The 23,986-nt window shown below is 46.8% G+C and overlaps 1 protein-coding gene across 1 annotated transcript; it reads right to left on the bottom strand.

The window, feature by feature from the left end:
* Positions 1-1,852: 1,852 nt before the first annotated feature.
* EMP1 (epithelial membrane protein 1) lies at positions 1,853-21,058 on the bottom strand. The gene is made up of 5 exons (XM_037136632.2): positions 20,878-21,058; positions 7,265-7,376; positions 5,316-5,412; positions 5,064-5,204; positions 1,853-4,122 (listed from the first exon to the last, which is right to left on the bottom strand). The coding sequence occupies exons 2-5, from the start codon at positions 7,340-7,342 to the stop codon at positions 3,956-3,958; spliced, it is 483 nt and encodes a 160-aa protein (XP_036992527.2). The 5' UTR covers positions 7,343-7,376; positions 20,878-21,058; the 3' UTR covers positions 1,853-3,955.
* Positions 21,059-23,986: the final 2,928 nt, after the last annotated feature.

Raw genomic sequence — 23,986 nt, 5'->3', positions numbered from 1 at the left:
AGTTCTGCACAGGGACTGTACTGGCTGGGTCCAGGGAAGAATGGTGAAGCTGTCTATTAACCATTTGGTACCTTGCGTGCATCACTCAGCTGAGTAACGAAGCTGTCATTTGCCCAGAGGTCCCACTCTTCAGTCCTCACAGAGGGCTCCACAGCTCATCTTCCCTAGTCTCATAATCCGAACCAGTTTCTTCTAGGACTATTTAATTAATAATTAAATACTTCAGTATTCAATTCGATTTGATTTTTCCTAAGGCATTTAATTCAACAAATAGTTATTATGCTTGTATAGAAGAGACAATTTTCCGTCTATTCACAGGATATCTAAAATCATCTTGCAGGTTGACCCCCATGTACTATGTCACCACTTAAAAAAGCTAAGTGTCAACTCTAATTACTGCTTAAGGTTCTTTTAAATTATTTCTAAATTATTTAGTAAGTCAGTGTCTTCTTATCCTTTATAAGGATGCTCCCCCCACCCACCGCCATGATGGTTAATTTGATGTGTCAACTTAACTGGGTCATGGTACCCAGATACATGGTCAAATATTATTCTGGATGTTTCTGTGAGGGCATTTTGGATAAGATTAACATTCAAATCAGTGGACTTTGAGTAAAACATGTTGTCCCCCATAATGTGGTGGGCCTCATTCAATCAGTTGAAAGCCTGATTAGGACAAAAGACTGACCTTCCCTGAACGAGGGATAGTCTGGTCCTTTGGACTTGAACCACTGCATAGGCTCTACTCTGGATCTCTAGCCTTCCAGCTCACCTCCCCACTGCAGATTTGGGCTTGCCCACCTCCGTAATCATGTGACAAAATTCCTTAAAATACACTTCTTTACACACACACAAATCCTATTGGTTGTTTCTCTGGGGAATCCCAATTAATACTCCTCCATGTACCACCCAAGTCTTTGAGGTTCCATCCTGGCAGGACCAACAGTTTGGATAGAGTTAGCTATTTAATGGAGATCCAGTCTACAGACACAGAGACAGAAGGGAAGATGCTCTGGAGGTCTTATCTGTGACTGGGTATAGAAAGTGAAGTGAAGAATTCCTGGGAGAGTAGCCTTTTATACTAATGTCCCAGAAGCAATCTAAGAAATCACGTAGGTCTCTGAGAGGGTATCAGTAGTTAATGCAATTTAATTAATTGAATTTAAAATATGTTAAACTTTGATTTTCCAGTTCCTTTGTGTATTTTGTGTGTGTGTGTGTGTGTGTGTGTGTGTGTGTGTGTACTGCTCTGTGAAGTCATTTCATCCAGATCACAGGGGACTGGAAGATTGCCAACCTCACACAACAACCATTCTTACATTGGCGTTGACATGGAGCTGAGGCACCCGGTGTCTACCCCGTTTTCTAGCATGGATTCCAGTCCTTACGGCTCACAGAGAGCAGTAAAACTTTCTTCTCAATGAACACATACAGATATGCTCCAGCTGATGCAATGAATGGGCTCCTGCAAATGGCTGTGTCCCACATCTTTGCAAATTGCTTCATATATTGAAGACATGTTAGAGGAGTTGGCACTTTCCAAGGCACCTTGCAAGTATCTCATTTTTTTAATGTCAAAAGCCATCCGATTCAAGATCATAACCTCCCTCTAATGCAGTAGCTTATAAAGTTCCATTTCATGCTTAAGAGTTTAATTAAAGCAAGATAAAACTATAGTTAATAACATTCAGCTTGAAAGAGTTATTGTAGAAATGCCCAATATATTGCCAGAAGTGCCCAATGACTTGAATAAATGCCAAGTTGTCCAAATCAAACTGACAACTTAAGTAGGAGCAATTGCCACCGTTACCCATATTTTCCTGCAATTTTTCAAAAGAAAGCATCCACGCGGTGAAGGGAATCAGAATCTGTTTTTATATCCCCAGAGTTATAAACATTTGTATCAAAATATTTACAATTATAGTATATGAAATATCAATCTATTGAAGAAGAAGCCAAATACAGTACTAAAACAACCCACCAATGTAATGCAAATTACATGAGACATAAATGGCACAGAAAAAAGACAAAGGAATACATGTTTCACTCCAGTCATAGTTTGGCTTTTTAACATAATGCGAGTAATCTCTCTTGGATATATCTGATATGTAAGTATGCTTCTGCACAGAAAACAGCCTTCTATAATCACGTGATAATCAAATGACAATTTAAAAGTTTACCATCCCACAGTTTCTGCTTGCCAACCTCTCTACCTCCAGCCCAGAGAATTTGGTGGTCTGCCCTCAATACCCCTTAACCAGAATGAACATAGAGAAATATACCTAGTAGGAGTCCTTTTACATGAACACCAGCAATCATGGCATAACAACTCCCCAGAAAGGAAAAGCGTATAAGAAGTGGGACGAGGAAAGAGCTGGGAGACAAAGTAGGCGAGATGTCTCAGATTCTCCCTAAGATAGATCTACTCAGGGCAATAAGAGGAAATGTCCTCCTAAAATAAACTCTTTAGGCAGAATCTGAGATGGCTTAAAATAGCTGCTCCAGGCCAGAGCCACGCCTGCTTAACCGGGAATAAGGTACTACTTCTAAGGCCTATATAGAAATGCTCTGTGGCCACAGACAGATCAATTACCATCTGACTGGGCACCACCAGAGTTTGTTTGTTTTCTTAAAATATCTGCCCATCACCTATATTTTTATTTACCTCACGGAACTTTTCTTGTTTTCCTGGGAATAGAGGCACTCTGTTCTTACTGTGACTTAAACCTAATGTGCTTAACACTCTGCAGTTACATAGCACCTCTCACCCAAGGGTTTGTTGTTTGGTTTTGGCTTGTGTATGTGTTTCAATAAGCTTCCAGAATTGTCTTGCCTCACCTTGGAATCAGGGTGGGCAGGTGCTCTGAAAGGTGACCACTCCAGCCAGTGTCAAAGCTGGAATTGCCACTGGGCCTAGGAGTCTTGGCCCCAATGTGGGTAATCAGACAAAATGTCCTGAAAAGTTTGCACGTTAGAGGGAGAGTAACAGATTGTGTTCCAAGGAGCGATATCCATCTTTTTCTTGTTATGTATTTAAAAGAAACACTGATTGCATGGGGAGGGGATCCTAAAACCATACCCCTGATACAGCACTGTTACAAGATGGCCTTTTGGGCCCATAATTTGTGTGGACTTTCACCACAGAATTGGTCGTTAGTGGCTTTACAGAAACTCCAGAAGAGCCGCCTTGGCTGTAAGCAAGAGGCCTAGCAAAGTCCGTAGCAAGAGGTCTCTACAAGGGGTAGCTGTGTGAGGTCTGGGCCGGGCTCAGACCATGCCCCAGGCCTTTCATTATGAACAGTTCTCTTTCTTGGTTTAATTAACCCACCAACTTGGTTTCATGACTGTATCTCTTCCTACCATTTTGTCACAAATACCACTGAATTCCACAGAGTTAAATATCTGTTCTAAAGAGGAATGATGGCTCACCGGCCAATACCCTCCTGTGGGCCCTTCAGACTGGAATGTGATGTTTTGCTTCGGGTCAGGAGAGTGGATGGCCTCCGGGCTTCACACATTCAACATGAAACAATCTCTGCCCCTGCTGGAACTTGTACCGCTATTTTAACTTGGTGCAGTAGGTCTGAGGACCGCAGTGCAAGACCCAGAATTCACCCTTGGAAGTGCAGCCAGTGGTGTGGCAGCTGGTGGGGCCCCAGGCGGTGTGTGTAACTAAGAACAGCTGGAGGCCAAGTCGGGCGGCTGGAGAGAGGTTCTCTGGCCCACATCAAGGGACCATGGAAGTTCTAGCCAAATGCTTTCTCCCAGGGGCAGGGGCTGGACCATAGAGAACCTCCTGAGTAACGGTTTGGGCTTCAGCCTCTCCCACCCTTTAGTATCCCTCCCCCACCCCCTCCCCTGTCTTGGTTTTTCTTGCAGAGCAACTTTCACTTCCCTCCCAGATTCCATGGCTTCCTCCTCCCCACCCCCCAGATCCCCATAAACTCGTTCAGCCTTATTTCTTTCTCAGGACCAGGTAGAGAATGCCAATGATGAAGCTAAAGCAGAAGCAGATCCAGGTCAGGATGAAGCAATAGCCGTGGTGACTTCGATAGTAGAAGGTCTGCTGACCACCCGCATAATGGTAAGTGTAGATGGACACACCAACCATAATGCATAGCCCTGCAGGGGAAAAGAAAGCTAAGGTAAGGTTTTGTTGTTTGTTTGTTTGGTTGGTTGGTTAGGGTTTGGGGGGTGGGGGTTCTCTCTTTTTTTTTTTTCCCCACTAAAACCAAGAACAGGTTCTATTATATAGGGATGCCAAACTCATTTTCACTGGGGGCCACACCCACCTTGCAGTTGCCTTCAAAGGGCCAAATGTAATTTTAGGACTTATAAGTGTAACTGCTCTTTAACAGTTAAGCAAGAGCTCGGTGCTGCCGCCGGGTAGAAACAAGGTGCTGGGTCGGATACGACAAGGTAGAAGGCTGGATTTGGCCATCGGCCTTGTGTTTGTTATCTGTGTTCTATAATTTTTAAAGGGCCCCATTTTCCCCATTTGCCTGGGACAATGAAATCTGGCTGTTTGGCCCAAACAGTAGTTCTGCTGATCTCCCCGGATCCAGGCCTGGTGGTTCTGTTAGTAAATGGGAGCTGCCTGGCCCCTCCCATCTGCACGGGGCTGTGTGGCTACCAGTGTGAAGGCAAACACAGAACCTCACGTCCCCGGCCCAGCACATGTGGTCAGGCCGCCTGGGGACGCAAGCCTGCCACCAAACTAGGTGTCTGGGGAGAATGACAGGAGATTGAGAATGGCAATCATCGTGAGCTCTGTGGCAGTGGCTTTGGTCTTTTGAGGCCCCCCACCCGTCAGCCCTCTTCAAGTGTCTTACACACAAGTGCTACTGCCGGGCGGCCCGCCACTCAGGAGCTGCCTCAGAGCACTAGACTTAAACAGTGAAGCAGGGAGGGTTCTTATTCCAAGCATCTATCAGGGGTCCTCAAAAAGAACACAAATAACCGGAGCCATGTGCTCATCTGTTCAAGTTGCCAGGAGCATCCATGGTAAGATGTACTATAAAGCTTTGCCTGGGTAAACTGGAGGCTGGGCCCCAGGTACTCACAGCACACCAGCATGGTGGCACCCGAGAGGAAGAAGCGGTTTCCCTTCTCCATGGTGAAGAGCTGGTACACGAAGACCACGAGGGAGATGACAGAGAAGATGATGGAAAGGATCATGAAGGCCTGCACTGCCTTGAGCGCATCTGTGGACACAGGGGGAGGGAACAAGGGGTCAGGCCGACCAGTCCTGACAGGCTAGATGGTTCCCTAATCATATGATTGGTCAGCTCTGAATAGAATATCTTTATAGGTACCTTCATGGGCATACTCCAGGGCTCCATCGCAGGTACCTACGGTACAGTTTTTCCAAAGGCCCACGGACGCTTTTGTCGTATCTGAAACCACCCAGACCTGAAACAAGAACGAAAACAAAAGTTGGGTTTAAAAACTGACCCTCTTTTTAAAATAAGAGTAGATACCAAATCAGCTTATACCCAGACCAAATCTTAAGCAAGTCACCATAGTTAGCCATAAATATGGCTACGCAACCCATCTCTTGATGGAAATAAGATTTGACTAAAACTGAAGTTACAAAGTTCCCAAGAGAAAAGAAAGAAAAAAATGTGACCAAGGGAAAAATTACCTAGCCTCTCTGGGCTTCACATTTCTCATCAGGTTAAAAGAAAGAAAGAAAAAATTTAACCACAGTGATTCAAAATTCTAAGGTTCTAAGAAATGGAAACCCTGGATGAGGAAATTGGTTTTAAATATGCACAATGCATACAAAACTCATACACTCTGTCAGGAGTGTGTCAGATAAGGGCCTAGCTACAAAGAAAAAAAAAAAGTAAGGAAAAATGTTCAGCTGGAGACAACTAAGAAACACAAGGGTAACTAAGAAAACAGCAATGAGTCTGCATGGTTCGTACACCACTTTCATCTAAACAGGAGAATCAAGTTTTAATTGTCACAACATGCAAAGTAATTCCATAGCCAAATAGTGCAGGAGGAACTTTACTAAGGGGTCAGCTGAAAGTGCAAAAGTGTCCAGAACATAGTCCATGAGGCTCACCTCAGTGCCAGCTCCCCCTCTGACTGGGCCCAAGAAAAGCAATTATCTTGGAAAATAAACACCTAACTCTGTTCACACAGAGTGTCTGTAAAAATGCATGTTACACAAAAGGTAAGGTCAAGGATGTGCCATCGCCTGCTCTTGATCCAATATTCAGCATCCACTGAAGGCAGCATCCACTTTGGCATCCACTGGTACAGTTGGAAGTCACTTATCAGACCTATTACCCTGAGAGGCTCAAGGACTGGTGTACAGAACGGCTGAATGACAGTTTGGAGGGGGCTGCGAGGGCAAGGGTTCCATCTCATCACCGTCATGCTTGCATTAGCCGTGCTTATAATCACACCCACCAATGTTGGCCAAACTCATCTATCTGAACTTTAAAACCAATTGAAAATGGGTTCTAAAAAAATTTTACATTTAAAATGGGTTTTTAAAGTCCTTTAAAATCCTTTGACCATAACAGGGACCTAAACAGATTCTGGCACCATCATTTGCCTATCTAGCAATTGGTGGCTTTGGTTCTTGTGTACAAAGAGCTGTCTTGTTTTTCTGAGAAAAGCACCAGAAAAGCAAACTGGAAGCTACAAACTACCACTAGAGGGCAGAAAAGCCCAAGGTTCAGAGAGAAGAGACTTGCTACCTCCTTATTTTTACGTTGTTTTGAGTGAGTGATAATGTTGCAAAATTCCACGTTCACACACTACTACTCTCTGCTCAGAACTTGAGTTCAGTCTGCTCAGTCTGGTGACCAAAGCTTCTCATCATCTCACATCCCATCTCTGCTTCTAATCAAGGCTCCCAGAAGGAGGGGAAGTTCTGCTCCTGACACCTGGGTGCCTGAGTTAGGCCCTGAACAAAGCCTGTCCCTCCTACCTGGGCCCCTTGGCTAGCACTTCTGCCTGGAATGTATCCCTATGTTCCCTCCCCTGTTCATCTCATGCCAAGAGAAAGCCCAGCCAATTACCAGTCCTGCAAGCTCCACCTCAGCTGAGCAGAGACTCCTGTGGAGACTGAAGACGCCTCTAGACTCTAGACCTTCAGGCAGACACTGACTTTTATCTTCCTTTTACTGAATTGTTTGAAGTGCAGGTGTGTGTTTTCTTTCACAACTAAGCTGAAAATTCATGAAGGGCGGGGACTGAGGTTTAAACTTCTGAATGAATGAACGAACAAAAGAACACCACTCACGTTGGCAATGGTGGAAACAAATAACATAATAACAGTGGCGATGTGGACCACAAAGATGCCAGCCAGTAATACCAACATCTTGGCTTTCTGATGATTTGGCAAGTGCAGAGTCCTGGGAAGAAAGGAGAAAACAAATAGAAAACAAAGGTTATGGTCAGATTCAAGAAGATAATCCAGCTTTCCCACACATACGGACTATCCGCTAAAATCAGAAGTTGCAATAAAAAGCATCACAATTTCATCGTACATTTCTAAAAACATTTGGTGGGCCTGGTTGCCTAAGTGCCTATTTGTCTATTTACATTATACCTAAATATAAATATAATTCTGCATCTCAGGTATTTATATATCTATCTCTCTAATATAGCCTCTTTCCCCCAGAAAAGAACATTTTATGATAACTGTTAATATTTTATTTCATTTGTGTTTTAGAGGCCAAAAGTAGGACTTGAGTTTTTACAAAAGCCTTTTGACAACTCTAATTTCCAGTGCAACGATGTCATGTAAATTTCCATTTCCCTCTGGGGAGTGTCCCTGCCTCTCCAACTGCTCACCCAGCAACTTAACAGAAATGGACGCCTTCCACAGAACAGCAGCTCTTGCTCAACCCCCTAGACTGAATATGCTACTAATTTGATCCCAGGTGAGATATAAAATGTGAGAGCCACACTTTCTATTATTATCACGCTGTTTGGTATTCAATAGTTGTAACAATCTAATTACAGTTTAATGGTCTGATTGCCTACTCATCGACCGTTTCAGACTTGTATTACTGTACCTGGGCCTCTGGGCTGTGTGTGCCCCACGGCAGGGAATCTGCTATTGGTCTGGGAGTCTGTTGCTCCTATTGAGTCATATTGCTCCTATTGGTCATGTTGCTTCTGGGGGCTTTAGAAATATGCAGCTTGGAATATCACCAAATATACCTTCTACTTGTGCATGACATTTACACAAATTCCAGTCCTTCATGATGACTCAGTACAGAAGACAGGCAAGTGCATGAACCACATGGTAGGAGAATTGGGAACTAATACAGATTAAGGATATACATGGATAAACAAGAGCAGTCAGCCGTAATCTCAGCAGCGTAGGAAAAAAGAGCCCACTGATCGCAAAACCCAGAAAGTAAAGGAAGTGGGGAGGAGGCAAATAGGAGGCTATTCTGACTTTTGTCAGCTGCAGGAATGCTTCGTCATGCTCAAGGTAGTCACATGCAGTGCAGGCTCCCAGGGGCTTCAAAGCAAAGGCTCCGGCTGATGGGCTTCCTCACGCCCCAGGCAGGGTGAACCTGTGGACGTCTCCACCCAGGCAGGAGATGGCTCTGCACTTCCTGCCGTGGTCCACTTCCCACTTCTCTCTCTCACTTCACCTTATTTAATTGAAGCTTTGAGTGTGCTCAAGCCACTTTCCTATTGTACTGGGTATTGGCTGGAAAGCACTGATACTCTCCTGCCGACACTTCGGGGGCCTTTTATCTCTGCTGGGGAAACACTGCGGTGCCTTGCTCTTCACAGGCCAGGAGTGAGAGGCAGACAGACACCAGCTCCCACGTCTACCCTCCACCCCACCATCCCCTCCAACAAGCCCTGCCCACCTCCCCAATCCGACAGCTTCCCTCCCACCCAGGCCATTCTGTAGGAATTTGTCCAATTTCACTGTGAGTGACACAAGAGCTGCGGTTTCTGCTGCCGCCCCAGGGAAGAACCTGGAGCTTTCGTGTCTGTTGCGAATACTCCCCACACACATTCAAATTCATTTTTTGTGCTTCTCAGTTTCCTGCACACTTGCACAATTTTCTGCTTGACTTTAATGTACTGTGAAAGAGGTGTTGGAGTTAGAGGGAGAGTCGGAATCACATAAAGTTTTTGACTTTGGGTCTCAGTTTCCTCCAAATGAAGTGGGGAGTGGCAACACCAATTGTAGAGGGAAATATGAGGGTTACATTGGATCCATATGGGAAACTCCTTGCATGGTGCCTGGCACATGGCAGGTACTAAGGGGGTTGCTCTGCTTGTGGTTATTAGTATTACTATTATTATTATATGAAACTGAAGAGCTGTTGCCAACCCTCACGAGGCTGTCCCAGGTTAAGTGCGAGTAATAGGATGTCTGCCAATCGGTTCACAAGGGTGTGTGTCTAAAATCAAGTCAGTCCTCTTAGAAATGGCCATCATGACTAATCCTCACCGCTTGAGTGGTGAGACCACTAAGAACACACCCTCAGGAACAAAGAAGAGAAAGTTCATTCTTTGAAGCCTTACGTGACCCTGGGGATCTCACAGCATTTCCGTCCCCTGGGTCAGCCTAACTTGCACCTGCCCACACTCTCCATTTTAATGCCTGGAACATCATTGTGTTCCGAAGACCCTCTCCCCTCCCTGTACCCCCACCTTGGCCCATCCATGCACCCCCAGGGCACTGGAGTTCCTGGCCTGCACATCCCACTTCTGATCTACACCAAAGCCCCACTGGATCATCGATCATTGTCCCCTGCCCAGCACAGGCAGGAGGAGTGGTGGGGGTGGGAATCAAGTAAAGAAGCAGTTCTCTCTCATCTCTGACTTCCATGATCATGCCATATCCATTCACCAAGCAAAGAAAGGAGCACAATGTCTTGGAATGTAGCAAGGGTTCCTAGCAACAATTCTCTCTGCTTCCGGCTGCTGGAGACAGCCAGAGTTAGGGGCTGTTTAGCTGGAGCATCACATAATACCTATAGTGTCATCCATTGTCAGCAAAGAGGGGCTTCCATGGTTTCCAGTGCCCTACCAACATACCCGGAAACAGAGTAAACTATATTCTTAAATTCCCGGCCTGGATCATCCCTAGCTATTCAGTCCCTGTACTAATGACCACCCAGCAGAGACACCACTTGTAATCCTTATGGACCCCATGAGCAAATGTCTGGGGATCTAACAAACAGCAGAGAAGAAGGGGTTTAAACAACAGCAGATCCCATTCTCCTGATGTCCCCCCACCCATCACTTGTGCTGCTTGCAGGGAGACTCATTTCCTGCCCCAGTGTGTATCTGGCTTCATACAAAAGCACTGAAAAGACAGCATTTCTCAGCACTTATATCATTGGAAGTATTGGTTGCTACCACTTTCCTTCCTGGCAGCATGCTTCACTAAAGCAATAATTGACTCCCTAAAATACTATGGATGGCCGTCTCCAGTGGAAAACATACCGCCAGTCGTAGCTGGGCAGCTGGAACCCAGAAGTAGACAATAACTGCATTGCAATTCTGAGTTCTTGGGGGCAATACCTGCCTCTCTCTTATCATTTGGTGCACCAGGCAGCCCCCAAATTTGTCAGTTGGTTATTGGGAACTCCCTTAACAACAGCATTATTTGTGGTGCTTAGATTCTCAGAGCCAGGCCACCAGAGCCAGCCAACTCACACTGCCTTTAAGGGGCAGGATACCCACCGACTTTCCTCTGAGGGGTTCCAGCAACACATTTCTCCACCCACCCCTGTAAGCAAGTGGTGGGAAACTGAAAAAAATATAGGAGGCATGGATGTTGACTTCAGAGAGTGTGACTGTTCAGAAAAATGGAAAAGCCTTAAAGCCACACGTTGGTTCTCCGTGACCCCTCCCCGGTTCTTCTTCCCGTGCTAACATGCGGGCCTGACAGTTCCCTCTCCACCAGCTCCGCTTTTGTTCCTGACCAGGCTTCTCCTTTCCTCCTCACCACGCCCGGGCCACTTCAGAGAAGCAGTCTCTTTATGCACCTGTCCCAGACACAAGCGTCACAACCACCGACTGTTCCAGATTTGGATGGAATTCTTCACTAATAGGAAATTTACTGCAGTCCACGGAAATGACCCTGAGGATTGCGGCCGACTAGAGCTGTAAATGGCTACCACACGTGGACCAGGGGCTGCCCTCTCCGGGCATCGCCATCCACTTAAATGCTTATCGGTGCCTGGACTCCCTCTGACAGCCGCGCCGCAAACGAAGGAACACAGCTCTGAGACTGCCTCGCATGGCCTCTGTGCCTTTGTTAAGGTAGTCTAGCCCTTCTACGGTCCTCTGACCATGAGATGTTAATGGCCCCTGTGGACACCTTTCCTTTTTTAATGAGCAACTAATACTGAAGAGACTTTAAAAAGAATTAACTTCTAAAAATGGTGGTTTAATTAATTAAATAATGCAAACAAAAATGTTGGTAATTTGGTGTCTGAGCTCCAGGTCACATAACTTCTTTCTGCCATGTGGTTGTGAGTTTATTAAGCTTCCCCTGGAGTCTGGGGAAAGAGGCTCTTTAAGGGTGATCTGAGGTCCAAGGATGGGGAGCAATACAAAAAGGTAGAGTAACCCCAAACCTACTTCTCCAGCAAAGGAAGTGGTGGAAATCCTGGGCCCGAGTCATGGAAGACCTACCCTGAGCCTGGCGGTATCACATAATCAGAAACAGGGGGGCTGGGGGCTGTGTGAGCAGCAGGAGAGTCCCACAGAGTGCAAAACCATGATTCATCTCAGAGTGGGTGAGATTCTCCCAGACAATGGCAGCATGGAGACACCCTCTACCAGATGGCGCAAGAGAGCTTTCTGGGAAGCCTGTGGATCTGGCTGGCTAGACAAGGCAGTTGGGCCATTTCCCTGGCAGCCTAAGATGGCCCAGGCTTTTCTGGGGAGAACAGAGCAGTAACAGCCAGATGCTAAGTTCCCTATTTCTCCTTCCTCTCATCCCGGTTTCATTGCACAAAACATCTTCCACCATTATTCATCTTGCATCCATTCTTTACTTCCCATTGTCCTTGTCCAGTTCTGGTCCTAGTCTGGACCAGAGCATCAGCTTCTCCGAAGATCCTTCCTCTGAACTTTCCCTCTACTATTCCCTCCACACTGCCAGTGTGTTATCTGACCATGCTCCTCTGCTCAAAACCCTCCACACTCCCCAACACCGGGAAAGAGACTTCACACACTGCATGCACACTGGCCCCGGTGATGCCAGAAATTTGAGGATCTTAGGAATTTGGTCTCAAAAAGGAAAAGAGTGTCCTTTCTCCAGCAACTACCTTTAAATTTTTTTCCAAAAAGCTCAAATCCTGCTCCCTCTAGGAAGCCTTCCCAGATACAGAGGTCAGAAGTCGGCATTTCCCCCAGTTAAGCCATAGCCCTTCCATAGCCCTTTATTGAAACCACCAGTGGCCACCTGCCTCATTACAGTTATTTGAGAAATGTCTGGCTCCCCCATTCCAAAGATTCTAAGTTCCTAAAGGGAGAGTCCTGTCTATGATAGATACCAAATAAATATCTGTTCAGTGAGCAAATAAATATGTTCTTCTTGGGAGAAAAATAATCAATGTCAAAGCAACTGTAGGCTTTGAAATAAACAACCAAATTCTAGAGGAAAAATGTTTCATTTTTTAACATACATGAACTCTTGTCCTTTTTATTTTTAGACATTATGTATTACCATAACTATGTATTGAGCATCTTATTACATGCAAACTGTTACATATTTTCATATAAGTACCTATGTAAATATGTATTTCCTGAGTACCTTTGACACTTGAATATATAGGGGTATAATAGTGTTCTAGAAGGCACTGTGTTCAGTGCCTTTTATTCCAGAGGAAGTTAATGCAAAAATAATTAAATTTCTAAACACTAATCTGTCCACAGATTTAACATTTCCATCTATTGCTTTAAGTTATAGACTCTCTGAATGCAGAGGGAGGCCTTAACATTCCCCTGCAGGACACGGGAGCTCATCTATAAAGCATACCAAGGAACTACCTAAATCATTCCTACACTCCTCCAGTCACGGAGAACTGACTGCCTATGGAGAAACCCTGCTCCTCCCAGTCATGAAGTCCTTCTGACAAAGCATCAGAGTTTGCCCTTGGCAATGACTACCCCTGCATTTAGTCCTGCCCTCTGGCTAATGCTTCCCCTTCAGCCCTTTTCTCAAATGGTTACCTTTGCAGAAAGATCAGGTTATCAGAGAATTTGCCAGAGGACATCACCTCAGGTTCCCAAATCTCTATCATATTAGAACACAGTCCTGAGATTCCTTGGCTGCAAGACACGACTCCGCCTTTTCATTGACTGATGTCTTTCCAACAGCGACATCCCACTCTCTGTCTGGATAACTGCAAACTTGGGAGAAAGCTTTCTCACACCATCTGACCGAAGACATGCTGCTTCCTCTGAGGCACCAGGGGAGTGAAAGGCCACGCCGCTCCTGGTCATATGATCTCCATGAGTCAGCCCGTGTCCTTGTGCCGTCTTCCTCAGCAGGACACCCAAAACTCCAGTGGCTGCTTCTCCCCCGGGACACCATGTAGGGTGGCAGCACGCACGTCTTCCTATCCTCCACACGTCAAGATCGTTTTGCTTTGTTTGTTTGTTTTTTATATGCTTGCTTCCCACGGAGGGTCATTTGAGTTGGCGAAAATGAATGGCCATTGAACACAAAGGCAGAGAAGGAAATGCTCTCTTTTGGGAGCAGCCATAAAGGAAGTGTCCGGAGGAGGAAAAGGCTGGGATGAAAGTCAGGCCCAGTGGATGGGACCTTGGATGAGCTTTTCTGGCCATTGTTATTGTTGTTTCATGTCAAGTATACTTTCCATTCTAAATATTGTTTTCACATAGGGCTGGGGGAGGGGACATTCATTTCTCTGTGGGAAATATGCAGAGAAAAAGGCTGCTAAAGGGCCTTTTCCTCCTGCCTCAGGATGTCTGAGGCTTGGGATGGAAGGAAAGAGCTCCAGGTTGCACCTCACTATACACATCATCCCAGGCGCCCTGTTTTTAAGTGCAGGGAAATTTCTATAACCTAGAGAAAATCGGCCATTGAGCAGGAAAAGTAACAAGGATCCACATGCTCCAAGGAAGACGTCTATTTTTTTAGGGTCCTGCAGGAACGAAGACCACATCTCCCAAATTCGGGCCACCGTAAGTGGGGTTATTATGGAAAGGGTAGTGTTTTTCAGGCACTGGTCGAGACTCCCACATAATTAGGGAGGAGAAAGCAGGTGGGGGACAAGCATGTTATTTTTGAAAAAGAAGAAAGAGCTCCTATTAGAAAACCAGCTTCTCATAAAAACTCTGCCTCTGACCAACTGCTGACTTTGGGAAAATCACACAACCTCTCTGGTCAGTGGTTCCTAGAGAGACAGTACCTAATGGTGAGGTACATGGGTTCATGGTTCAAATCCTGACTCTACTACTTCTTTTTTTTATTTCAGTTTTACTGAGGTATAATTGAGACATAAGATTTTTAGATAAGTAAAGTATATACTTCAGTGATTTGCTGACTCCAACGCTTCATAACTGATCTGTAAACCACCTGGGGTTGATGTGGGGATTAAAGGGATCGTCCTCACAGTGAGCAAAGGCTATGTGGTTGTTGGTGATTCTTTTTGTTCATTCACATTAAATGAGAGGCTGGGGCATAAAGCAAAATGGACTTTACGCTTCTCTGGCAGACTGAGCACCAACTACGCTAAAGGCAAACAAACAGCACGAATCTTGTTTTTGCAGATGCTCCCATGGAGAATAATATGTCTCTGCTGTTTCCCCTTATGCTCCGTCGTGTCCGGCGAGGGGGTGGTTCAGGGCCACAACTGCGAAGGCTAAGGCCAGCCTTGGGCTGCAAAGAAGCAGGCATAGCCTACGCCCCCAGAGCGCAGCTGGTCAGGCCATCTGGAGAGGTCTCCTGGGTGAGGACGGAAGCTTCAATGTCTTCTGCTTCTGACAAAGAAGAGCATTCTGGCAGCCAGAATGTCTTCAAGGGAGAGGTTGCCAAGATAATAACTAGGGTTTGGGAAGAAATATCAAGGTGTGGCCCAGCCCCAGCGGCGCTTGGGCGGGTCGACAATAGATGGCGGCAACATGCTTCAACCAGCAAAACTGCAGCCTTGAGGGGTGGCGACCAGCTGGCTGGGACCCTCCCCCTCAAGCAGAGGTGCCCTGGGAAAGCACTGGGTGGGCTGCGGGTTTTGTTTCTCTCTTTGAGGGCAGCTGGTTGTTTAGAAGTCCAGAGGCGGTTTGGGTATTCAGTCCAATCCCTTGATAAAGGAGGAAGTGGGGGTCCCCAAAGGAAAACCAGAATCAGAGCTGAAGCCCACCGTCTCCCGGCACCTAGACCGGGCCTCTTCACTCCGGGGTGACCTCTCTCCTGTGTCGGTCTTAGAGTCCAGCAGACTTCTGGGACTTCACTCTGTTCCTCTGCTACCTCCTAGTGAGTCAGAGGGTCAACATAGCCCCTCAAAACAGGGCCAATGGCAAAAACTAAGTCTCTTTCAAGGGCCATTGCTTCCTCCTGCCTGGCCACCAAAGACCCAAACCCATCACCCCCACACGCAAACCCCGAGACAAGCTGCCCCCCACCCACAGCATGGAGTCCCATCCCCACTGAAGCACAAAGCAAAGGGAAGCTCAAGGCCTCAGCATCCTCTGAGCTAAGTATGAACACACCCCCGCGCCCAACTCATTGTTCAGGACACTAATGCTCTCTCTACCAGGCTGTAGCTCCAGGCCTCTGAGGAGGGGCCTTGGATTATTTAAAATAAGTCTAAGTATCAAAAACCTCATTTTGCTCTCAGCTGTGACCTGAGAAGAGGAGAAATGTTGGGAAAATTGCCGCCCTGTTGGCACAAATATTCCATGGAAACACAAATGACAGCAAGGATGTACTGACCAACATTTGTGCTTGAGCAACAGAAGATTCTTCACCTGCACAAAGAACAGAGTATTTGGCACCAAGAAAGATCCTGAAACACTGAGGGCAGCTGGTCCCCGAACAAGAGAGGAGACAGGAGTAGAAACATCCTCACACTTCTATCTTGCTCTTTCAGCCCCTTGGCCTTTCTCTCACTGCTTCGTATTTTAATTCCCCTCCCAGGCCTTAGCGTTTGCACCTTTGTTTGCTCTGCCCCAATGCAGGGGCCGCGGGAACCACAGGCGGTCCACTGACTCCTTCCCCGCCATTTCCTCCTTGCACCTTCCCTTTCCTCCTCTCAATTTGTTCCTCATTGGTTCCCACCCACACCTTTGCAGCCACACCCTCATGCTGCAGGGTCTCCTCCTTGAGAAGAGGGTGGAGCTCCTTTCCCAGGACCTGCTCAGTTTCTCCCAGAGCCTGGTTGGGTCCCTGGCTGTTCTCAGTCTTAACAGGCTTAGCTAGCCTGCCCCTCCTCATCTGAGCTGGCTCCTTTGTTTCATTAATCAAACCTCTTCCTTTTCATCTCCAAGCTGGGTGAGTGCTCATTGCTATTGGATGATAAAGGCTCCCCACACCCCACCTAAGGAATCTCCACAGCAGAGGAAACAGCCGCGGTCCTCAGTCCTCCAAATGCCTGTTTCGATGCAACATGTTGCCTCGTTCCACTTTTCTACCAAATTTTATGGATTCAACTAGCTACTAAAATGGGTCAAGGATTTCTCAAAATAGGAATGTTAGGACCTTGGAACAACAGAATTTCAGAGCCACAGGGGGCATTGGATACCACCAAGTTCAGTCTCCTCAACTGAGGAGACAGAGGACCTAATCCTGGTCACACAGCAGAGTGGGGACAAGTCCCCAGGCCCTGGTCTTCTTGTTCAGCCACCCTGCATCTACTCCAGGATTTCTGCCACCAGGTCAACCAGTGCTGCAAGGGCTCTCAATTTCACTGACCCCACTGGAAGAGAGATTTTATGAAGTAGGCTCAGAAAATACAGAAACTGCCGGATCCACATAAGGCTGCCAGCACCGGGAGCAGAGGAGTCCATTTTAGTTCTAGGCAAACGTCATTTCCACAGCAGGGAAGGAAATGTCGACCCAAATACTTTGTTAAAACAAAAGAGAAGCCCTGACTGGTGTGGCTCAGTTGATTGGGCATCGTGCCACAAAGTCCTTGCTTCCATTCCCAGTCCGGGCACGTGCCCGGGTTACAGGTTTGGTCCCAGGTCAGGGCATGTACGAGAGGCAACTGATTAATGTTTCTCTCTCACACCAGTGACATGTGAGAGAGAGAGAGAAACATTCATTTTCTCCCTCTCTTCCTCTCTCTCTTGCCCTCTCTCTAAAAATAAACAAAGTCTTTTTTAGAAAACGGAAAACAGCAATCTCCACAAGAGTTTATAGTTTTATCTTTAAGCGTCATATCAGCGGATCTTACAATGATATTGAGAGAAACGATTTACCCAGTCACAGCACCAGGGACTTAGTGTTATAAAGTATGATCGTGAGACGTGTGTCTGGGGAGAGTGTGGGAAAGTCAAGTAAACTACTAATTGGAACCACATTTGGGCCCCCTTAATTACTGAATAAAATCTGGAGTCATCTGGGCAGAACTGGGAAGGAGATTGAAAATGGGAAGTTTATGGTCAGAAAATCCCAGTTCTGCCTTGGCTGGGATGATGAACTAACTCTCTTTAAGGGATGGACATCCAGATTGCCTGCCGGCAGTGACACCGAGGTTGCACTGGGTTGGCAGCCTGTTTCCAGAGTTACCATGACGAGTGGTTACAGTGTAAAGGCATGGGCTACATGAACTGCGGACCAAGTTAAGAGACAACCCCACAGGGCCAAGTTAGAAGCCTCTGTGTCTAGTATTAAATGGATTTAACCATGACCTTATGAGTAGCAACCGGGTGTGTCCCCCAAGTAAGCGCATCTGAGAGTCTGGAACGTCTCTGGGCTTTCGTATATACATACATGTGGTAAGTTAAAGAAGGAACCGTATTCCATGTGCAGAGGAGGAAATATCTCAGATTCGAATCATATGGCTACGGTTTACTACACGCGTAGTTTCAAACCTTCAAAATGTTTTCTGCCCCTCTTGCTCAGTGTCAGGCCATAATATTAATACTAATCAAGTTTTACCCCTTAAGTATTCAGTAAGGGTTAAAGGTTTAGGGCATAAGGAGCGTTGGGTAGAGCAGCAACAACCAAAATGGAATAGATATTTTCTGGGTCACTGCAGGACTGCAGAACTAGAACAAAGAATGGAAGTTATAAAGAAACCAATTTTGCCAGATGTAAGAAACTCTAATAGCTAGAGCTATCCAGTGAAGGGGGTGAGCATGGCGTGCACTCCAAGGTAGTGAGCTTCATCCCCAAAAACTCCCCGAGATTTTAAAGAAATGTCAAATGACCATCTGTCCGGGGTGGTGTAAAAGTAGGACTTCTGCATTTGGTAGGAGAGTAAAAGACTTGACCTTCAAGGTTCTTCCCAGACCAAGAATTTGATGAACAAAACTGACTGGAATATAACTAAACTTGTCTGTGGCCACTTTTCAAACGTGTTCCCCATCTGCCTCTGAGGAGCCTCTTTTTAAAAAAGCTGTTGTGCTTCTTCATGCGGGAACCATTGATCTCGGTGGGCCCGGCATGAACCAAACAAAACCCACAGAGCCAGCCAGACCAGTCCAAGAGGGTCTGCATCCCCAGGACAGTGGCGGTGAAGCCTATTCAGTAACAACTCCCCCATCCCCAAGTCTGAGTGTTGCCCCTGGGAACCACAGGAGCCCCACGCTGGTCTCTGGGCGGAAGCGGGAAGAGTTGAGAAAGCCACAGTAAGTCTTTTCAGTGGTCTGTGGAAGGATGTCTTTCCTTCCTCAGAGGTCTGCCCTGTGCTCTTGGGAGGTGGCCAGCGTCTGTCCTGGGATGTGATCTGTTCTGGGTTGGTCCTTGATGGCCTTCGGACAGCTCCCAGGACAGTTTAGTCCCCTCGAACCATGTCAGTCTGGGGGGGGGGGGGTCCTCCCACCAGCCGCCAGACCGGACATCCTGCCGCCCTCCAGACAGCACCCCGCCCCCACCCAGTCTTCAGAGTCTGGGGTGGAATCCGATCCCCCTGCGCGGGTGGGAGGCGGCAGGGGAGAAGAACATAACCCTCACAGTTCAGCGCTGTCGATGACTCCCAGCTGCATTCCAGAAACGCTGCTGCAGCTAAGGGCTCTCTCGCCGCTTCTGGAGGGAAGAGGGGAAGTGGGGACCAGAGCAGCGTTCTTTCCAGCTGCCCTCAGAGCCCAGGAAACAGTGCACAGCCCACTTTTTCGTGGATAAAACTACAGCATAATGCGAAACGCTGCGCAAATAATGCAATCCATGGTGGTTTACGCCCCCAGAATTTTCAGTATTTTCTATTCGCTGACTGGTTAAATTAGCTCATTAGTTTTAACTTGCACAGAACTAAAACGTTTGTACTGACTTCATAGAATACCACTACTATCAACTTAATGGCTTCCCTAGCCCACATCCAGGTAATCTGGAAATAATAAACCTTTTAAGCAAATGTAGGAGTTCCCTGCATCTTGAAAAGTTGCCCTCGAATTTCCTTAATCATCCCCCTGCGGGCAGTTTTACTAGGAGCGGGTTGCCTGCACGGTGTACACAGGCTGATTACATTGAAGTCTTCCCTTCCAACAGACTGCATTTCTAGAGGAAAAGTTTAATTTCATCAGACAAGCTGAATCCTGTCATTTTCCTCATCTTGTTTATGCTGGGTTGGGGGGCGGGGGTGGTAAATCCACCAGTATCTATGTTGAAATGGGCCACACCTCAACCAAAATGCTAACCAAACAAAAAAAAAGCCAAAAACAGAAATCACCCTCCTTCCTTTCTCCAGATTCACTTTGTGATTAGCGCGAACGTTTGCATCTGACAATAACAATTTGGAAAAGAGTGAAAAAACAAATGTGCCCAATCACTGGCTTCCATGCAGAAAAATTCCACATCCATCTAAAAAAATTTTTTTTAACACTTCTGATATACCAACTTTCCACTTGACACTAAAATTCGGCCATTTCTGGGGTGGTTGCACAAAGCCATTCAACAGTTTTGTTGCAGGAGCAGATGAGGTTCCCCGGCCCCACCCTCTCCCCCAAATCCAGTTTCCCTCCCGCCTCTCCCATCTCGCACATCTGGCCAAGGAGAGAAGGAGATCTGGAGTCTGCAGCAGGCTCCTCGTTTCAGCAAGTCAACCCCTCCCGCGTTTTATTTGAAACACTAGTTGCTCTCCCCCCCCCTCCCTCCCTCCTCTCCTTGCTCTAACGGTTTTCTTTAAACAAAACCCCTCTCTTGTCCCACCCTGTGGGGAGGAAAAACCACTTAAATTAAAACAGAAGTGAATGAAGAAGCAAAGAGGCAGCAGTAAAAGCAACAGCAAAAAACAATCTGAAAAGGGGCTCTCTACCCACCGTCACCCCAGAAAGACCAGCCAGCAACCAACAGGCAGAATTACAGTTCAAGTCCTGCAGCAATTTGAATCAAAATGGAGGAATGGAAAACATGTGGCAGGCGCAGCTTGTCATTTCAAAGGTGTGTAGCGTTTCCTCCATAAAGACCGTCCTATCCAGGTGTGTTCTAAAGTCCCTGCTCCCTTCACATCTTCAGCGTGAGAACCCAGGTACAGCAGGACATAACTACAGCCCGGTCCTGCTGATTTCCCTGACCCTCTCCACAACCCACTGTCCAAATGCATTTTTCTGAACCTTATGGAAAAAGTTGTCTCAGTATCTACTTTCAGCCAAAAGTTTCAAGGATTCATTTCAAGGAATCGTACAAAAATGGCAAAGGGGAAAAGAAAAAGCAGGACTTAGATGAGGCCGGAAGACAGAGAGCAGTGGGGAGAGAGTGCTGTTTCCTCACAGTGCTGGACGCTGTCCTACCTGAAGATCCCGGTGGCAGAGGCACCTCGTGTGGCAGGAGCTGGCGGCTGCTGGTGGATCGTCTGCTCTGCTGGAGCTTTGTGACCACAGTGAAGGGAGGGACCTGCCTCCCGAGGTTATAAGTTTCCTGCGCTGGTGTGCCGGGGTGTGTGATGGGCGGTTTCTTTTCACTCTGTTTTAAAGGAGTTTCTATGAATCAGTCTGGCTTTAAAAAAAAAAAAAAAGATTTGCTGGTAAGCTACGCCCTGCTAGGCTGGCAGTCAGTCAAGAGAGGCTGGGAGTGAGCCATCAATTCAAAAGAGGCCTGTTTAGGCTCCCTCTGACTCAGACACACAGACCACAGTGGAAAAAAGACTGACATGGCTTCAAGTGAGTAATAGAAGTCACACAAATAGATCTGTTTACCGAAGCCCATTCCTCCTTACCAAAGAGGAGTCTCGGTTACCAAGGGAATGAGGCAGAGCGCAAGTTATCTGCTCACAGTTTCATCTGGGGAGGGGGAGGAAGAGGGGCCGGGTCCCGCCCCTGGAAATTCTATTCAATCATCACAGGAGAGTCCCATTCTTCCTCTCCCATCAAATGCCATCAGCTGCTGCTCACAATCAAGAATGATCAGATTTACTTCTTTACTTCCCTGCCTGACCCCGGTGCACTGTCCTATAAGATGGGGCCCTGGAAGCGGAAGGGAACACGCCAAGAGTCAAGGTCATCCTGCCTCTGAATGAAGGAGCTCTGGTGAGAGCAGACTGATTTATCATCATTCTGCCCTGTGAGTGCCCATGTGGCCTCCGCACATTAGGGAGGAAGTCCGCTGGCTGATAACTTTGCTCTCTGATCTCCACACACTAATTGTGTGGACCTTGCTCCGCAGTGGACTTTCGTGTGCTTGGCCCAAGCATAATCTCATGGCTTCCCTGCACCCCTCCTCTCTCACTGAGGACTGGAGCCGGGAGGGGCCGGAGGAGTCATCTGATCCCACAGCCAGGCATTCCACTGGAGAGAAGGCCCAGACACCTGGGTTCAAGCCCAGCTGTCCCCTTTATTTTCTGTGTGACCGACTGCGTGCAAACCAAAATCAACTGCTCCAGGCTTCAGTTTCCTTGCACATAAAATGGGGGCAGGAGGTAGCTATCTCACAGAATTGTGGGGAGAAGTACCCAGAGCTTATAACAATGCTTTACACATAGTAAGCACTCGATAAATGTTAACTATAACAATTGTTTTATCAATGGAGAAACCAAGGCCCAGGGAGCTCAAGGGACTAATCCATGGAGACACAGTAGCAGTGGCAGCTTCATTCCAACTTTGTCACATCCAAACAACTCTATATCTATTATTCTCTGCTGCATCAGAACAACCTATTTCAATTCAAATTATTCATATGTGGTTATTCATTCATTCACCCATTCATTCATTCAACCAACATCTACAGGTCATAACACACTAGGCATCGTCAGAGCATTGTGAGCGAGATCACTGTGTGTATGTTCTTGGAACTTACATTCCATTAAAAAAATAGAGAACAGACAGGTGGCTATTCCCCAAAATGTTGATAAAATCAGGTGGTAAAATTATACGTGAATTTTCATTTCTTCTGCATAATGTTTCCACATTTTCCAAATCTTCTGCTATGAACCTATAAAACATTGGCTTTTAGGGAAAAAATTAATGGAAAGGAGAGAATATTTTTCTGAAATAAATGATGAGAAAAACACCACACACATGCATGCACATGCATACATGTGACCATAAACATACGTGTGCATGTGTGCACACACAAGCACACTGATTTGATGCCAAATCTTCCCAAGTCCAAAGAACTGAATTCTGTCCCTGTGAGGATGAGGCAGTGCCCATTTTTCATTAAAAAGTGGCGATGTGACAGGGGATTGCTTCAGTTTCTCTTATCTTTCATCACCCCCTCCCCCAACACTTGTTTCATAATAAAAATGCCTGTTTGAGAGGAGCCACTCCCAGCAATGGGTTACATCCCTGTGATCTCTGAGCAGCCTAACCCTCTGGGAGGGCTGGACGATGGGGCCCAAAAGTCCTCCTAGGCTATAGGAACGGCATGACACACATTCTTTCAGAGCAGCACTCTACCATTCTCCCTGCCCTTCCCCCGCCCTTCCATTTGCCTCTCATGTCCAAGACCTTCTGCCAGTTTCAAACTCTTCCCTCAGCAGCTTGTAAAGGAGGGCTGGGCTCTAGAGTCCTGAGATGCTGAGGCATCTGGTCTGGTGACATTTCTTAAAGAGAAATCTCTGGGGCCCCGGGAACATTGAAAGGGAAGCACGCTGCCTCCTGCGACCCTCTCAGGGTTAACTGGCAACGAGCAGAGGCTTCCCCGTATGTACTTCAGCAGAGGGGTGTTCGGTCCTTCTGATTTCCACTCTGGGTTTGAAAGGGAGAGGCGGTGGGTTTCAGTGGGTCCTGAAAATGGGACTCAGAAAACAAGAGCTGTGGTTTTGTGCTCCCACTGCCTGGCCTTGAGGTGAGCCAGTGATCTGCCTCCTGCCGGTCAACCTTAAAGTGAGTAGATCTCAGAGCCTAATAAATCTCACCTTCCATGTACTTTTGGGGATGTAGGGTTTGGAGAGAAAATGTTAAATGCTTTGAGCTCTTCAAACACACACACACACACACACACACACACACACTGGTACCATATAAAGCTAAGTTGCGAAACTATTTTTTAAAACTAAATGCCCATCCAGGATCACTAAAGGCTCATAATTAACCCCTGAAATGTCACTGAGCTCATTTTATCAAACAAAGTTATCAAGTCTGGGAAGGAAATTGGATCAGCTCTGGCTGAAGCTCCAGTTCGTTGAGCTTCTAGATGGGATTAAAGCATTAAGCCTGCTTTTTTCCATGGCTGAGAGCTGGACAGTTTTCAGTGTGCAGGTAGCAAAAGGTTCAGGGGTCGAAAACCACACAGGGCTGGCCTCAGTCTGGCCTCTTCTGTCCTTTCACACAGGTGGGGGCACCTGCCGTGCTGCTCTGCACTCCCCTCCCCTCTTCCGGGAGATGGACTAGACACGTTCACTTTCCATGTGAGTAAAGAACTGAGCAAAATTCCGTTTGACCCCAATAAAGCCATATGTTC

This window comes from Artibeus jamaicensis, unplaced genomic scaffold, assembly GCF_021234435.1.
Source record: "Artibeus jamaicensis isolate MK-2021 breed Jamaican fruit bat unplaced genomic scaffold, CSHL_Jam_final contig_233, whole genome shotgun sequence".
In the NCBI taxonomy this organism is placed as follows: domain Eukaryota; kingdom Metazoa; phylum Chordata; class Mammalia; order Chiroptera; family Phyllostomidae; genus Artibeus; species Artibeus jamaicensis.
The sequence above is the reverse complement of the archived record's forward strand: the minus strand, read 5'-3'. Positions and strand labels throughout refer to the sequence as shown.